Source organism: Aspergillus karnatakaensis (assembly GCF_047715665.1).
Source record: "Aspergillus karnatakaensis strain CBS 102800 unplaced genomic scaffold BJY04scaffold_8, whole genome shotgun sequence".
Lineage (NCBI taxonomy): Eukaryota > Fungi > Ascomycota > Eurotiomycetes > Eurotiales > Aspergillaceae > Aspergillus > Aspergillus karnatakaensis.
This window is the reverse complement of record NW_027395720.1, coordinates 465,774-480,894: the sequence shown is the minus strand read 5'-3', so window position 1 is coordinate 480,894 and position 15,121 is coordinate 465,774. Positions and strand designations below refer to the sequence as shown.

Below are 15,121 nucleotides of genomic sequence, written 5' to 3'. Positions count from 1 at the left end.
TTGCAGAGACAGCAGGATCAGAGAGCGAGTAAGCAAATATCTCTAGCAAGAGCAGTCGATAGAGATGAGAATCGAGAATGAGCGATAAGGGATGGGGGATGAAGCAAAGGAAGGGAGAGGGAACAACAAAGAACGGCGAGGGTGATGGAGGTTGGAATGCAGGATCTCCAGCCACACAATTAATTCACCGCCAACTCTGCCCCACTTGACCGTCACTTCTCAGCCTGACTTTACGGAGTAGTCAACACTACTAACTAACTAGTTAATAGGACTACAGTCCACAATTTCTACGGAGTACATCATTCAGCCTCATCACTCAAGAGTCAAAATCAAACCTCAAACCTCAAACCTCAAACCATGGACCGCCTCTCGCTCTCCGACGAGGACACCGAAGACCTCTGGAACTCGCCCTCTCAACGCGGAAAGAAGAAATCAAACCACCCCTCCATTAAGCAAGAAAGTTCCCCGCCAGCACCTCAATCCGATCGCGATGAAGAAACTCTTTTCGACCGTCAAGAAGCTCGCGAGGCCGCCTTACGGAGTGAACTCCAAGTTGTACGCAACATCAACCAAGTAATTGAGAGCCTGCTGGGCAGTCTCGATCGGGCAAAGGGAAATATGGAGGTACGTCATTCGGAATTCTTTAGGGTGGTTGGCGCTCAATTGACTCTTTTATAGAATGTCTCTCGCACTGTGGACTCTGCCTCAACTCTACTCAACACGTGGACCCGCATCCTATCCCAAACGGAACATAACCAGCGAGTCATCCTGAACCCCAATTGGCAAGGCGCGTCTCAAGATGTAGCCAACATGGAGAACGAGGAACTGCTCAAGCAGCAAGCTGCAGAACGGCGAGAAAGAGAGCTTCAGGAGAGAAGGGAGGCAGCTGCACGAAAAGCTGAGGAGGATGAAAGGAAGCGCGCGGTGTCATCCACCACTCGAGGTACAAGGGTTGTTTCGAGGGGAAGAGTTCGCAGCGGACTAGGACGGACGCCTAGTGTCTCATACTCTGGGACAAACACAGGCGGGACAAGGACTACATCTAGCAAACCAGGAACCAGGCCGCCCGCAACAGATACACGCAGACCAGTTAGTGGGATCGCGCGGGGGCCTGGTGTGACGCGTGGTCGAGGTAGGACCTGAATTTGGGAAAATAAATGAGCGGCAGATCCATTGTACAACACACCACGCGTCAAGTGCGATGCAGAATGATACCCATACAGAAACAGCCTAGAAAAAGCGATTTCCGAGCGTAAGAAAAGAAGTGTAACTGCTGTTGGGGAGTATAACCTCCGGCGATCAACATTCTGTCTCAGGCGCCAAGACACGGCCGCCTGACGCGTCGCCCTGATAAGCACTTTGTATGCGGAGACAATCACCGTAGGTAGACGACAAGCTCCATCCACCGCGAGAGTCGTCACGATGAACTTTGCTCCCTATCAGGACGAGTCGCCCGAGGTAGAGCGCGCGTTTTCGCCGTCTTTGGAGAACCGCTCCAAGTCGCCAGTCGTCCGATCACCCCACGGCTCTCCCCCGGTCCCGGGCTTCACCTCCGCTGCCGGTCTCCCATCTCCTGGTCACAATATCGACACCACGGGGTACGGGAATACAAACTACGGCCGGGGAGATGTCGAGGGTGGACGATGGAACCTAGGCGCCTTTGAGACGAGCTTACCGATTCGTATGGATGTCGAAGCTATGCTGGCATACCTGCTTCTTCCTCCTGCTGGCGGAGTTTTCCTGCTTCTATTAGAGCACAAGAGTGACTACGTTCGGTAAGTACTGGCTCAGGTGCTCTCTTATATAATATATAAAGGACTTGCTGACCTAGAGTAGATTCCATGCATGGCAGTCAAGCATGCTGTTCACTGCCATTTTTGTAAGTCGACTCGAGTCTACTATCTCTACGAGCATCATTCTCATGCGCTACAGCTACTTCACCTCATCTTCGTATGGTCGAGCTTTCTTTCCTGGGTGTTGTTTATCTGCGACATTGCATTGATCGGATTTCTCAGTCAGCGAGCCTATCGCGATGGTAGGATCTTCCAAGGTCACGATTGAGAACTCACGCTTACAAGTCTAGTTGATACCCTGGAACACTTCGAGGTTCCTGTTATCGGCCGGCTCGCAAACTCGTTTGTCGACAACGAGTAGCTTGTATTCTGTTGGTCGTTTTTCAGCTCGGCCTATATTGACAGCCGTTGTTAGCGGCCTTTATCGGCTTGGTGCAACTGTTTAATGACCCTTGTATATTGCTGCCTTGTGAAATTCCTTTTGTGTTCCAATCCTCTATGTTTCTAATGTCTACGACCAATATTGTCTTTCAAGCTTCTTGACTTGCATGATTTATACCACAAGCCCTAATGGATTTACGTCTTTTCAATGTACATATCTGTCCGTTAGAGGAGTTAGCTGAGTTCACAGATAATATCTATTCCTTCTCATCTTTGAATCTGCATCACAGGTATAACGCGGAGCTGGATTCTATCTTCTTTCTAGTCTTTTCAATGAAACACATCAAACTGCAACATCGCGTTCAGATGTGTGATGCCGAGAACACTCATACTTATAAAGGCCTTCACTTTCGAGTCACTCCCTTGTCTTCTTCTTTCTCTTCCTCTTCTTCTTTTCATCCCTCTGAGACCTCTCCCAAAGGGCACTCCGTCTGATCCAGAAGCTTCACCAACGTTTCGACCTCATCCCAACCTTTCAATTCAACCTATTTTGTCCTATATAGGACATTAAACAGATATCCTCCTCTTTATCTCTTCAACGTCACCGTAAGTAACACGCTCTTTTGGCCTCGTTCAAATACTCCCTTAGAGAGCCAAACTGACCTCTCTCCCAAGACAGCAACCATGTGCAGGGTCCAGCGCGTTAAGAACACCTGCGGCCACATCAACGACCACGTCCTGATGACCTGCCACGTCGCGAAGGTGGCTTCTTCCTCTTTCTCTTCCGAGCCCAACCCCACGATCTCCTCTCCCGCCGAGGGTGATGAAGACCAAATTATCCTAAGTAACTCCTCCATCACCATCGCCACAACCAGCACCACCGATACTAGAGCCGAGGGCGCCTCTATCAACCCCGAAGCCGGGGCCAGAACTGCCACTACCACTTACTCCTCTTCATACCCTTCCTCCAGCGCCGACATGGACAGGGGTATGGTTGTAGATATGATTCAGCGAACCGGCTTCGACGCCCGTACCGGGCCTTACTGCACCTTTAGCAAGCCCAAGATGCTCGACGAGGCTCAAGGATTCAAGTGCATGGTTGCGGGCTGTGAGAGGGCCGACTAAATGTCTTGATTGGAGATTTGTCTTGTGCTGGGTCCTCGGTCGAGCATGCAAGCCATTGTCTATTGGGCTTCTCTTTGCTGGAGGCAAGGTAGTAAAGGGGAAGATGGTAGATTCGCACCGGCTGGTAGGCTTTTCCAAGGTGTTTTGAGATTTAGGGCTTGTTAGCTAACAGTTCCAGACTTAGTAGCTACGACCAGCATTAATCGGGAGATTGATGTGAATAGGAACACAGACAAGTTAGGACGGTGGGAGGTATTCTAGATTACGACAATTACGCACGAGATGATTTTATGATAATGTTTCAACAATTCTCTTTTCACAATCTGGCATGTAATTGGTGGGCTCTCGGGGTTTGTCTGCAAATCAGGGAATGGGAAAATCGGGCCTTGATTCTTTATGCTGTATTTCTTACTAGGTCATTGATTGGCCTGGATAGCTTAGCAAACGAAGGCTTCAGCTTTGATGGAATGAAAGGTAGTCAATCAGTGTCATTCTGAGCTAGAGGCATTATCGCAAAACGCAAATCCATCAATCAAATTCGTAAATTAGCCCAAATAAAATCGTTAGCATGCGAGAAGAGTTGGGAAGGCATAAGAGGCGAAGCATGGCAGGAAATTAGTACGGAAACGACAGGTATACTTTAGGTTCACAGCCATCAAAAGTGGCAAAACGACGCCAATGGGGTCAAAATAGAAGAGGTAAAGAAATGAAAACAAAGGGGTAAATAAAAAAAAAAACATATACATCATCTGGTATCTACATCCGAACCACATAAAAACAAACAAAATTCGTTATAATCGGCTGATCCATGTGTTTCGTTCGTGAGATATTCATGACCCGACCAGGATGGCCGGCCGGTTTAGATAATTTGGAGGTAGTTGCTCGGCACCAAGCCAGTGCGCATGCGTGTTGTCGTGACTTCGGCTTCCCACCAGCCGTCATCTTGTAATCTGATGACGGAGAGAACATCGCCCTTGGCGAAACCGAGTTCTTCAGGTATGGCTGCGGTGTAACTATATAGTGCGCGCGCTGTTTTTGGGTGAGTTAATGGAATACTCGGTAGATCAATTTATCTCACTGGGGACTACACATACCGAAATGAAGAATAGGCCGGCCATCACGGCTAAACTGTTGTCCTGGATCTGCAACGGCCATTGATCGAGCCCTAGATCGGCTTCGCTGGCTTCCACCATCGTAGTAGGACATTGGTCGCCTTGTTTCTCGTGGGGAGCCATAGCTACTGCTGTTATCACCGTACATATCAGGCTGAGAAAGCTGCAACTCCATTCCACCAGCACTGGAAGGTCGAGTTTGTTGCCGGAATTGGGGCTGAGGCGATACAGCCCTAGACATGGAGTTTTGAGATGACCGCTTAGCAAAGTCATTTGGTGAGACAGCGCGAGGGACAGACGTCTGCTGCTGCTGAAACTGTGGCTGTGGGGACACCGCCCGAGGGACCGTAGTCTGTCGAACCTGCGGTTGAGGAGATACGGCTCGAGGTACAGATGTTTGCTGCCGAAATTGTGGGAGTGGTGAGACAGATCGGGGCACCGAGCTCTGCGAGGCTCGCTTAGCAAACCCACTGGAGGCAGCAGTAGCTGTGGTTGGGGATCGCTTGGCAAACTCGCTCGGAGGCACGATGGGAGACACGGCGCGAGGAGGTGGTGCTGTATTGGGAGATGCTCGCTTTGCAAAATCGTGGGGCGAGTATGGGTTGTCGCTTGGGCGCTGTGGTGGAGTAGAGGCGACAGGGGACTGACTGTAACGGCTGTTCACGCTGTTGGACTGGTAGTTGCTTGGATTAGGGCTAGCAGCTCGACTATATTGGCTTGTGCGCGACTCCACGCGAGGGCTTGCCGGCTGAGGGCTTGCACTCTGCCTCGGAGCAGGGGATTGGGCTCGAGGAATCTCCTGGGATTGCCTTGCCGTGCGAGTCGACAGCGAAGGAGGATTCACCTTGCCTCGGAGCATGTTATGCGTCTGCCCCGTGTATTTTTGAGTAGTCTTCTGCATCTGTTTGGAGGTAAAGGCTGGTTGAGGAGCGTCAAGACGCTTTACGGTCGGATCATTGTATGCCGGTGGAGGTGTTGCAACAGAGGCCGCGGTGTAGTTTGACGCCGGCGCTGAAGGTGTTGGGGTCGCAATACCATGATACCTGTCTGCAGACACCCGGGTAGCCGACTGCTTTCCTGCACCTTTCAAGTCTGCCAAAGCACGCGCAATGGGATCAAGTTCCTCTCCTTCCTTTGGTGGCTGTGCGCCCTTTTTGGCCGTATCCTTATCTGGGGAGGCAACGTCAAAGACGTTATTTCCGACATTGAGTTGGAAGTTAGCCCTTGGATCAACGGGCTCAGGGCTAGCAGAGCGCTGGATATCGTCGGTCACCTTGGCGACCTGGGGAGTCTGTTGAGGCTTTTGAGGGGTCGGGGCTTTGATAGGGCTTGTCTGCTTGGATGGCGAATCCCAGGTTCGACGGGTGGGTAGCTGAGAAGGCCCTGAGGTTCGGTCTCCATCGCGGCGGCTCTTGCGTCGGAACGGGCTGTTGCTGAAGAACTTCTTCTTCTGAACCTGCGTCTCTCCTCCAATTCCTGGGAGCGCCACCCCATTTGTCGGCTTGGTAGGAGACTGCCTGGCACTGGGAGGCTCCTGGCTAGACACGGAAGTTGCATTGGACACTTCGCTCTGGGAATCGCGACTAGACGGTCGGTATCCGCTAGCGGTTCCTGAGCTGCGCTCAGAGGGAGGACGATTGGTCCGGCAAAACATTGTCATGCCATCTGTCGGGTATTCGTTATGTGGTACAGCTGAGATTTCACCATGCTGATGTGGATCATAATTTGGCGGAAGCTGACCACCCCGGCGAAGGTCCAATGGCGGGGGCTGCTGCTGGATTGGCGACTGGATTGGCGACTGGACTGCCGGCTGGATGGGTTGTTGCATTGGAGGCTGTATAGGCTGCTGCATCAGTGGCTGCATCGGCGGCTGAGATGGCTTTTGCGGTGTAACAGTAGCCTCTCTGCTCGATGGCGTGGCGGGTCCAGTCTGGGTTGGGTTCATTGCGATGGGCTGTGTATCATGATGAGACTCGTAAGTTGATGGCTGTGGCGACGAGCTGCGGAATGCTGGATTGATGGTGCGCTGAAATTGCGCCACCGAGTAGCCCTCTTCTTCAGATACATCGGAGCTGGCATCATTCACATCTCCTCGTGAGAAGTTGATAAACCTTGGGGCGTCAGGGATCTCCTGTCCTGTGCCCCTTTCTTTGATAAAGTAAACAATGTCCTTCTCCACCTCACAATTCTCCAATGACAGTCGGATTTTCTCGCAGGACTACTCTGATTAGTCCAATTCGTTGCGAACAATTCGGGAATCCAAATCTGGGGTGTACATACAGCATCATCACTGACACAGACTGTGGACGCAATGTTGGCATACGTCCAGAGACTGCTCTTTGTAAAATCAATGCGCTCTTCTTCGAGGTCTTGAAATTTCTGGACAGGTTTAGCGTGTGCATCTCATAAGGAAAGTCGGTCGACTCACATCGCAAGCAGATTTCCATTCCTTGTTCCAACGGCCAGTAGTGTCCGCTAGCACTTTCACTGCGGCGTCGTAGTCGCTGCTACTTGATGCAAGCTGCACCTGGGTCTTCTCGAGCTTTGCCTTGTTCTTGCGCTCCTCTTGGCCCATAACCATGTGGCCTTGTGCAAGATAACCCTTTATCCTCAAGCAGTCCTGCTCGTATCGATCCCGAGTCTGACTCGTCAGTATACTTTGACACTGGAGCGATACGTTCCGACATACCTTGTTGACCGTCTGCGTCTGCTGCATTTTAGTCTTGTGTATACGCTCAATTCCCGTTTGGATAATCTTTCTGCGCTCCTTCGATCCACCGGCAAATGCAATCAATGGTTCTTCTAATTCTCGTTTCATTTGACCGGCAATTGCCGCGTGTGCCTTGGCAATAGCCTCCGTCTCACCACGGACAGTGTCGAAAGACGTTCGAAGTGAGCCGGAATCGTTCGATCCAAGTGGCTTCCGACATAGAGTTAGGAGCTTCCGTGCGTATTCATCTTCGATTGCGGCGCGGACTAGCTGTTGTCAGTTAACTCGATTGGTACAGAGTAGCTGGAAGACAGACTGTTATAGAATGTTTTCAGCTCATCGCAAGACACCTTAGCGGCGTGCATGCGGTCCAGCATGGGTCCGACACCGGCATCGTCCTTTCCCCAGAAATTGTTGGCGACTGGTGAAGTAGGTAGTTAGCTAGGTGAATTTCGTGAATAAGGGAATGACCCTTACAGGACAAGGCAACCGTGGGCCCTTCTGCAACCGTTCCCGGCATTGTGATTATGATGGGTTGATTTTATTGAGCTTTGGCCAGCCTTTGCTCATTTGATTATTGTGGACGGAACAGTCCAGAGGTAGATTCACAGCAGGCCGAACGACACTGAGGTTCGAGGGCAGGTCAACAAGCAAAATGATAAACAATGCAGACAACTTCAGTGAGCCACAGAAGGTAAAGGTAGAGCAGCACGAAGCTCCGGAACTGGTGGAGTTGATGGACTCGTGCGGAGTGGAATGGAATGGGTAAAGGCTCAGTATTTACTGGACGCGTCTCTCGGGGCAACCACCACCACAATTACCACCGTCACCATCAGGCGATCACGGGACTCTGCCAACATCAACATCACTTTGGATTATTATTATTATTGATAGGTCTTTGCTGTTGCAGGTGATTATTTTCCCAGACCATATACATCTACCAATACGATACTCGAGACGTTGTAATCACGTTGGTTGCAGGGCGTTTGTTCTTCTCTTCGTCCTGGCCCATGGCCCTTCTCTCCAGCCTTACCGTCCGGAGTAACTATGCCCACTAACCTGACCTACCTATCTACGAGCTACATACTACAAGGTAACTTGAAATTTGTCCAGAGGAGTATGTTGGAGATCTACGCGCGTTGGTTCCCCACGACTCTGCACAGATCGGCTCTAGTCATAGCGGAGCCTGAGCATCGTGATACTATTAGGCTCGCGCTTTTATAATCAGCAAGTGTCTTTTTTGAGTCTTGGAAATCGAAGTGTACAGGCTGTAACTAAAGGGTATGACTATGCGGGTACATGCAGCCGAGCCGACCATCGGCACGGATCCGATAAAAGTAGAATTATGGAGCACCCCCCAAAGACCTTCTAGAGGCTAGGGATATCTACAACTACTCCTCCACCTATATAACAGACAATAGAAGGAAAAACTCACTATGCCAGGTCCTGTTCGCTACGCAGACGTAAGTTCTTATGAGCCATAACAATGACAGAATCCCATACTAGCTGTCTTCCAGGTCGCCGTCACCTTTACCGCAGACCAATTTCAAGGTATCTATCGTGCCAAGAGGTACCATGAGTCCGATATTGCACAGGTCTTGCAACGCGCAAAGGCATATGATTGTGAGAAGGTCATGCTCACCACAATGTCACTGCCGCTGGCACATGAGAACCTCAAACTCGTCCGCCAGTTTCCAGATATGTGCACCATGACTCTGGGTGTTCACCCTTACCACGCTGGAGAGATATACGCCTCTCCCTCGGATTCTGGAGACAGTACAGCAAGCACCGTGAACGGGCAAAAGTACCTTTCAGACCTCCAAAATATGGCACTTGACCTCCTATCGGAGAACACGCCTCATGGCCCACCCCTCGTCGCATTTGGAGAAATAGGCCTCGACTACGACTACCTGACCCGATGCGACAAGGAGACCCAGATCCGCGCATTTACCGATCAACTGAATCTCGCTTGCTCTTTACCCACACCTCTTCCTTTGTTCCTACACATCCGCAACTCCTTCTCCGACTTTGTCTCCATAATAACCCCATTTCTCCCCCGTCTCTCCCGCAGAGGCCTCGTCCATTCCTTCGCCGGCTCAAAGGCCGAAATGGAGACACTGGTATCTCTGGGTTTCGAGATTAGCATTAACGGGATCTCGTTTCGGACCGAAGAGGGTTTGGAGATGGTTAGGGCTCTCCCGCTAGAAAAGCTGCAGCTGGAGACAGATGCGCCATGGTGCGAGGTTTTGGAAGGAGATGAGAAGATCAAGACCTTTCTGAGTGGTGAGAGACCAGTACCAGCAAGCAGGAAGCATGGGAAGTTTCGACTTGGGGAAATGGTCAAGGGGAGGAACGAGAGTTGTTTAATTGAGCGTGTTGCGAGGGTTGTTGCTGGGTTGAAGGGTGTGAGTGTTGAGGAGGTCGCGGAGGCCGCCTGGGAGAATAGTGTCAGGATGTTCGGCTTGGGTGTTGGAGACCGGGGAGTTTGAATTAAACAGCTTCTTATTGAGAAGCCTATATAAAAAATAGATAGCATTAGAATCATTCATGTGCAGAGTACTCTTAATGTTTGGCCATTGAAATTTCACCACCATTCCAGACCAAACAGAAAGGAGGCATTGTATCATGCTGGGTCGTTCACTTGAATAAGCTTTCAGGGAGCAAGCTCGTTCAGTAAGTTTTAGAGTCGTTCTAAGAGCTGTTCACATGCAGTAAAACTCCAGGTTAGCTTTGAGATGTCTCAAATCTTCAGAGACCGATTAAGTTGAGGTACAAGCAACATCCAAAAAAAAATAAACCAGATGATGCGGAACCCTCGACTTGACCTACTTGTGAGCGGGAGAACAGACGATTATGATATTGATTGAACCAGATTGCTTATGTACGCCAACGTTCAAATACACCTACGCCCAGCTATGACGAATTGTCTTGGTAACCGCATACCAACAAATGGTTCTCGCCCTGTAAATACAATATAGCTGTGCTCCACAACACCCTGCATAAACTGTGAAAAATGAGATAGTGAGGCCCGCTGACAAGTCGAAAGGAAGCAAGAGACCTGCTCCTGACCAGTGATGGAACTCATTATAGATCGAGTTCTAGCCGCCTGAACACCCTCGAGACGGTCTATCTATGTATGCGACCTAAGCCGTGAGCTCCTGAATGTCCTCGTAGGTAAAACCGAGAAGGTATAGAACGTCCAAAAGGGTTTCACTATTGATGCGCGTGGGTGCTTCAAGCTGAACCTTGCTCTTGGCCCGCCATGCAACCCCGAGCCCAGCGGCGTGCAGCATAAGCAAGTCGTTAGCACCATCGCCAACGGCGACGGTTTGAGCAATGTCAACCCCATTTTCCGCGGCAATGGAGTGAAGTAGAGTGCGTTTCTGGGCCGCGTCAATGATCGGGTATGTGGGAACGAGCTGGCCTGTCAGTGTTTGGGATGTGGGGTCGACCTCAAGCTATTAGGACGATATTAGTGAACGATTAGTAGTGAGTAAGATACGAGACGTACATGATTGGCAAAGGCGTAATCAATGCCCAATTCCCCCGCCAACCATTCAGCAAGTGGTTGAAACCCTCCACTCAGAACAGCGAGTTTACAACCAAGACGCTTGAGAGCTTTGCATAACTCCCTGGCGCCGGGGGATACGGTAAGTACAGACTTCAACTTCGCAAACACATCTGCAGGGACCCCCTTTAACAGACTGACTCGTTCTTTAAGCGACGCTGAAAAGTCAAGTTCGCCATTCATGGCCCGTTCGGTGATTTCCTATCGCTCAATGTTAAATTAGGAAATGGAATTGGAAAGGTTATACTAACGGAAACCTGCTTCTCGACGCCGATGAACTTCGCAATCTCGTCAATCACTTCGTTTTGGATCAGGGTGCTGTCCATATCGAAAACAACTAGACGCTTGTGCCGGCGGAAGGCACTCTCCCTTTGCAGCACGACTTCCACATTCCACTCTCTCTCGAACCGCCATATGCTTTCATGTTTGCGAAGGTCGGCGAAGCTAAGATAGTCTGGATTCGGCGGCGGGGAAAAGGTAACTTCAACAACGCGCGGCTGATCCTGCTTGTCGAGACAGCGATGCGAAGTGTTCATGCGCTGGTACGGGATTGGGAGCGATTCAATGATTTGGAGGAAATTCGTCAAGCACAGCTGCGATACATATGGGCCGTATAGGTGATCTAGGGGTTCGGGCTCAAGCGCCGGGGGCTCACGCGGAAGCTTCTCAATATCGATAGTTGGTGCCGAGCCGACAGGAACCGTGGGGTGCGGAAGTTTATCCCCAGGCCGCGCATGGGGGGAGGAATCAGGATGAAGATGCGGATGGACCGGCTCGGAAGACTTGTAGAATATCGTTGCAACCAGCCTTGGGGTTCCTTGAGGAAGAAGGCTATCGTGATGATGGAAGATACTGTGGATGATGCCGCTATCGGTCACTTTCTTGGGATCGGGGGTGATGGGGTTGGCGTTGCGAGAAAACGCCGAGGGAGTCTGCTCGTGGACATTTCCAAGAACGGACCCAATTGTCTGGGTAATGGGAGCAGGGGGCTTGTACTGCTGATGGTCATGGATGAATGAGCTACTCGAGAAACTTTGTCGCAGAACAGGGCGGGCTGGACGAGCGCCTGCGGGGTTGGGGGATGACATGTCGCAGGGTAGGCGCAGGAAGAATGCGGGACAATCGATGAAGACTGGGGACTGATCACAGAGGGCCGCAGGGATTAACGGTGCCCACCCTTGAAAAAGAGTTTCCCTCAGATGGTATGTAGTACTTGACCAACGGTTTGATTGATTATTTGGCTTTCCTCCAGATTTCCATCGCCTGCATCGATCGACAGCACGTGGTACCTGGGGGCCTTAGGCATGAACACCGCGTGGGCCTTACCGCCTGGCAGAAAATACCCGATGTCCCGGATAGCTTTCAAGGTCAAGTGGGGACATCAAGCTTCAGGGCGCTTCGACCTTCGAAGCCTCCAAACTATAGAGTATGTATGGTATGACCCAACGATGACACCAAGGTGAAGGTGAGCACGAGCTACTTCCCTTACTAATATCATACATTATCGATAAGGGGAGTACTCCGTAAGTAGGTTCCATGCTTCTTGCAGTTTCGTCACGGATAGCTAATCCTTTTCCCAGCGATCAGCCTGGTAGTCTCCCTCCGGAGGATCCCTGTATCAAATCCCGCAATGGGAGAACGCTGAACAGGGGATTTCTAATCCACCTCGTTCAATGTCCGTTGTCTCCGAGGGCAGTTCTCCAGGCTTCCAAAGGCACGCCAAAAACAGGCGGATTTATCATCAGCGCCTGCAAAATCGGATGACATAACCCTGTTTCGGGCGGCCGTTGAGACCCAAAGCGCAAGTATTGCGTGATTTCTGGAGAGGATGAGAGGATCAAAATTTTCAAGATCTTATCCGATATGGCAGGCGGTCACAGTCGATGTCGTGCTCAAGGGCGGCAGAATCGGCCGGCATGTATGAGGGACAAAGGTAGCGAGAACGGCGACCCCATTGCCGATGATGTCGTGATTGCCCCTATCCGCTTGGTTTTCTATATCAGAGGGGTACTGGCTCTTTTCTCTTTTTCTGCATCACTCTATTTTCCCCGCCACAAATCTACACCACCCACCTAGACTCCCACAGACCATATACACCTTGTTTTAGGGCTGGATCTGTCGCAATGCCAGCCAAGATGCAATCCAACTACCCCTCTGACAGCGAAACCAACGATTTCAGGGATTCCACAGAGTCGGGCTATGTGAGCGGTGGTTCAAGCGAAGAATATCTGCCCGAAATTGTTTTCACCAAGCCGCACCTTCAATTTCTCAATCGGCAACTCCAATTTCTCGAGCCTCAAGGTTGGTGCTCCCATTTGCCTCTGATCAGTCGTCCAGTCCTTCTCTAACTTCATATAGATGTCCTCCGATGGTGTGTCACATCGCTTCCTCACCTGTTCCAGACCACTGCTTTCGGTCTTACGGGCTTGGTGATCATGGACATGCTCTCCAAGCTGTCAATCCCTCGCCCTCAAATGGTCAACCTCATATTCCTCGACACTTTGCACCACTTCTCAGAAACTCTAAAGCTTGTCGACGACGTCCGCAAGAGATATCCTTTACAACATATCCATGTCTACAAACCCCAGGGTGTTGAGAGCGAGGAAGAGTTCGCTAAGAAACATGGCGACCGCCTCTGGGAAAAGGACGACCAGCTATATGACTGGGTTGCCAAGGTTGAGCCGGCTCAGCGTGCATACCGTGAGCTCAACGTACACGCAGTCTTGACAGGACGCCGGCGTAGCCAGGGAGGCAAGCGCGGGGACCTGGACATCATCGAGGTTGACGAGGCTGGGCTCATCAAAATCAACCCCCTGGCCAACTGGAGCTTCGACCAGGTGAAGCAGTATGTTAAGGATAATGAGATCCCGTACAACGAGCTGCTAGACAAGGGTTACAAGAGTATCGGTGACTACCACTCTACATCCCCTGTCAAGGAGAACGAAGACGAGCGTTCTGGCCGTTGGAAGGGCCAGGCGAAGACCGAGTGCGGCATCCACAACCCTCGGTCCAAGTATGCGCAGTTTCTGATGGATATGGAACGTAAGCGACAGGAGGAAGCTCTGTCTCAAGCGTTGCAGAACCAACTCACGACTGCTCCATGAGACTTCAGCTTTCACACTTTGCTTTGCATCAATGGCGTTCACGTTTGGCGTTTCGTTTCCAGCGGGTTTATCGGTCTGTACAATTGGCGCACTTATGGAATAACGCCATCACGATTGTTTTTCTGTCATTTTGTCTTGGTGGAAAATTTGTTGCTTCTCATTTCAAAAGCATTTACACCTGCATGCCGATCCACCTTCCAGATGGAAGTTGTACAGAAGGATCCGGAAACATTACTAGTTTACCAATTCTTCAGAATTATAATGATTCGCGTGATAGAAATGATAGAATTCTCCTAACAAGGTTTATTCTTTCCTTCATTAAAGTTTTTATGCTTCGAGCTGCCGTCAGGTCAGCGGTGGACAACCAAGTGCCCCCAAGATCTCGGACGTTGCCTGCTCGAGCCTAGATGCGAATCATCCCACTTACATGCGCCATATTCTGTACGAAGGAGAAGGCAACCAGGCAACCATTCCAATGCACGTACTTACATCCCTCCTTCAGCGGTACAGTCGACAAACAATAATTAAAGAACCGACCATACATGTGGTGAACCATCGTCTTCGATACAGGATGAAAATCTTAGATTCATGAGCAGAAATGTGTAACGATTACCGAGGTATCTACCCGCACGATCGATTTCCCGCATACCAGGCTCGTTACCGTGCATTGCGATGTCGGGTGTACCCCATGTTCTCCGCGGAGAAAACGGGGCAAGGAATGAACACGCCAGTCGCTCTTCAAATGTCGTCATGAACCACAGAGCTCCGTATCAGTCCGAAAGTTTAGGCGCAGAACGTCTTGGAGAAGGTAAGGGTTGAACTGGCGGTCAGATTCGCAAGGCTCGGCAAAGCTGTCGTGCTCAACCTTGGAACCTCCCACATGATCTTACATCCGAAGAGTTTGATCTGAGCTCTCAGCTGCCCGCACTGTCGGAGGCTAAGGGATTTAACGTTGCGGGATGGTGAAGGTGTGATTTGTTGAGAGATTGCGCCATCGGCTCGGCGGCTCTTAGTCTTGAGTCTTGAACTTAAGACTTCGAGGCAAAGCGGGGAGCCGGCGGGTAGATCTAATCTTATCGATTTTATCAATCTTATCTCTTGGCAATCATCCATTCATTTTGCAAGGATTAAGAACCCCCCCAGGGGTCTAGACTCATACATTAGAGAATCGGTTTATCTGAGGCTTAAATCAAACCTACTGAGCAGTAGGCTTGGGCTAGGTTCTTGTATTAATTCTCTCTGGTGACTGTCCTAGCACCATTTTACAGGGGCCACTTGACACTTGGAAAGTTCAGAGACCGGTTTAGTTTCAGCCGAAGGCCAGGGCT

The 15,121-nt window shown here is 50.6% G+C and overlaps 8 protein-coding genes across 8 annotated transcripts; 5 read left to right on the top strand and 3 right to left on the bottom strand.

The window, feature by feature from the left end:
• The first annotated feature begins 187 nt into the window (after positions 1–187).
• BJY04DRAFT_158703 (DASH complex subunit DUO1) lies at positions 188–1,283 on the top strand. The gene is made up of 2 exons (XM_073709005.1): positions 188–624; positions 679–1,283. Exons 1-2 carry the CDS (start codon positions 358–360, stop codon positions 1,141–1,143), a joined length of 732 nt encoding a protein of 243 aa, XP_073574865.1. The 5' UTR covers positions 188–357; the 3' UTR covers positions 1,144–1,283.
• BJY04DRAFT_158704 (DUF4870 domain-containing protein) lies at positions 1,284–2,259 on the top strand. Its single transcript, XM_073709006.1, has 4 exons — positions 1,284–1,775; positions 1,837–1,879; positions 1,933–2,035; positions 2,084–2,259. The coding sequence occupies exons 1-4, from the start codon at positions 1,423–1,425 to the stop codon at positions 2,152–2,154; spliced, it is 570 nt and encodes a 189-aa protein (XP_073574864.1). The 5' UTR covers positions 1,284–1,422; the 3' UTR covers positions 2,155–2,259.
• A 599-nt stretch (positions 2,260–2,858) lies between these two features.
• Positions 2,859–3,299, top strand: BJY04DRAFT_214930 (uncharacterized protein; the record flags this gene model as incomplete). Its single annotated transcript, XM_073715351.1, has 1 exon — positions 2,859–3,299. One exon carries the CDS (start codon positions 2,859–2,861, stop codon positions 3,297–3,299), a length of 441 nt encoding a protein of 146 aa, XP_073574863.1.
• A 678-nt stretch (positions 3,300–3,977) lies between these two features.
• On the bottom strand, positions 3,978–7,857 carry BJY04DRAFT_158682 (formin-binding protein HOF1). Its single transcript, XM_073709004.1, has 7 exons — positions 7,599–7,857; positions 7,438–7,542; positions 7,101–7,387; positions 6,840–7,052; positions 6,692–6,790; positions 4,394–6,629; positions 3,978–4,328 (listed from the first exon to the last, which is right to left on the bottom strand). Exons 1-7 carry the CDS (start codon positions 7,639–7,641, stop codon positions 4,159–4,161), a joined length of 3,153 nt encoding a protein of 1,050 aa, XP_073574862.1. The 5' UTR covers positions 7,642–7,857; the 3' UTR covers positions 3,978–4,158.
• Positions 7,858–8,451: 594 nt separating this feature from the next.
• BJY04DRAFT_158677 (TatD family hydrolase) lies at positions 8,452–9,711 on the top strand. The gene is made up of 2 exons (XM_073709003.1): positions 8,452–8,584; positions 8,639–9,711. The coding sequence occupies exons 1-2, from the start codon at positions 8,558–8,560 to the stop codon at positions 9,608–9,610; spliced, it is 999 nt and encodes a 332-aa protein (XP_073574861.1). The 5' UTR covers positions 8,452–8,557; the 3' UTR covers positions 9,611–9,711.
• A 275-nt stretch (positions 9,712–9,986) lies between these two features.
• Positions 9,987–12,030, bottom strand: BJY04DRAFT_181257 (phosphoserine phosphatase SerB). Its single transcript, XM_073710176.1, has 3 exons — positions 10,941–12,030; positions 10,633–10,890; positions 9,987–10,579 (listed from the first exon to the last, which is right to left on the bottom strand). Exons 1-3 carry the CDS (start codon positions 11,775–11,777, stop codon positions 10,265–10,267), a joined length of 1,410 nt encoding a protein of 469 aa, XP_073574860.1. The 5' UTR covers positions 11,778–12,030; the 3' UTR covers positions 9,987–10,264.
• Positions 12,031–12,530: 500 nt separating this feature from the next.
• Positions 12,531–14,126, top strand: met16 (phosphoadenylyl-sulfate reductase (thioredoxin)). Its single transcript, XM_073709002.1, has 2 exons — positions 12,531–12,990; positions 13,048–14,126. Exons 1-2 carry the CDS (start codon positions 12,813–12,815, stop codon positions 13,791–13,793), a joined length of 924 nt encoding a protein of 307 aa, XP_073574859.1. The 5' UTR covers positions 12,531–12,812; the 3' UTR covers positions 13,794–14,126.
• Positions 14,127–14,235: 109 nt separating this feature from the next.
• BJY04DRAFT_181253 (uncharacterized protein) lies at positions 14,236–14,768 on the bottom strand. Its single transcript, XM_073710175.1, has one exon. The coding sequence runs from the start codon at positions 14,543–14,545 to the stop codon at positions 14,318–14,320; it is 228 nt and encodes a 75-aa protein (XP_073574858.1). The 5' UTR covers positions 14,546–14,768; the 3' UTR covers positions 14,236–14,317.
• Positions 14,769–15,121: the final 353 nt, after the last annotated feature.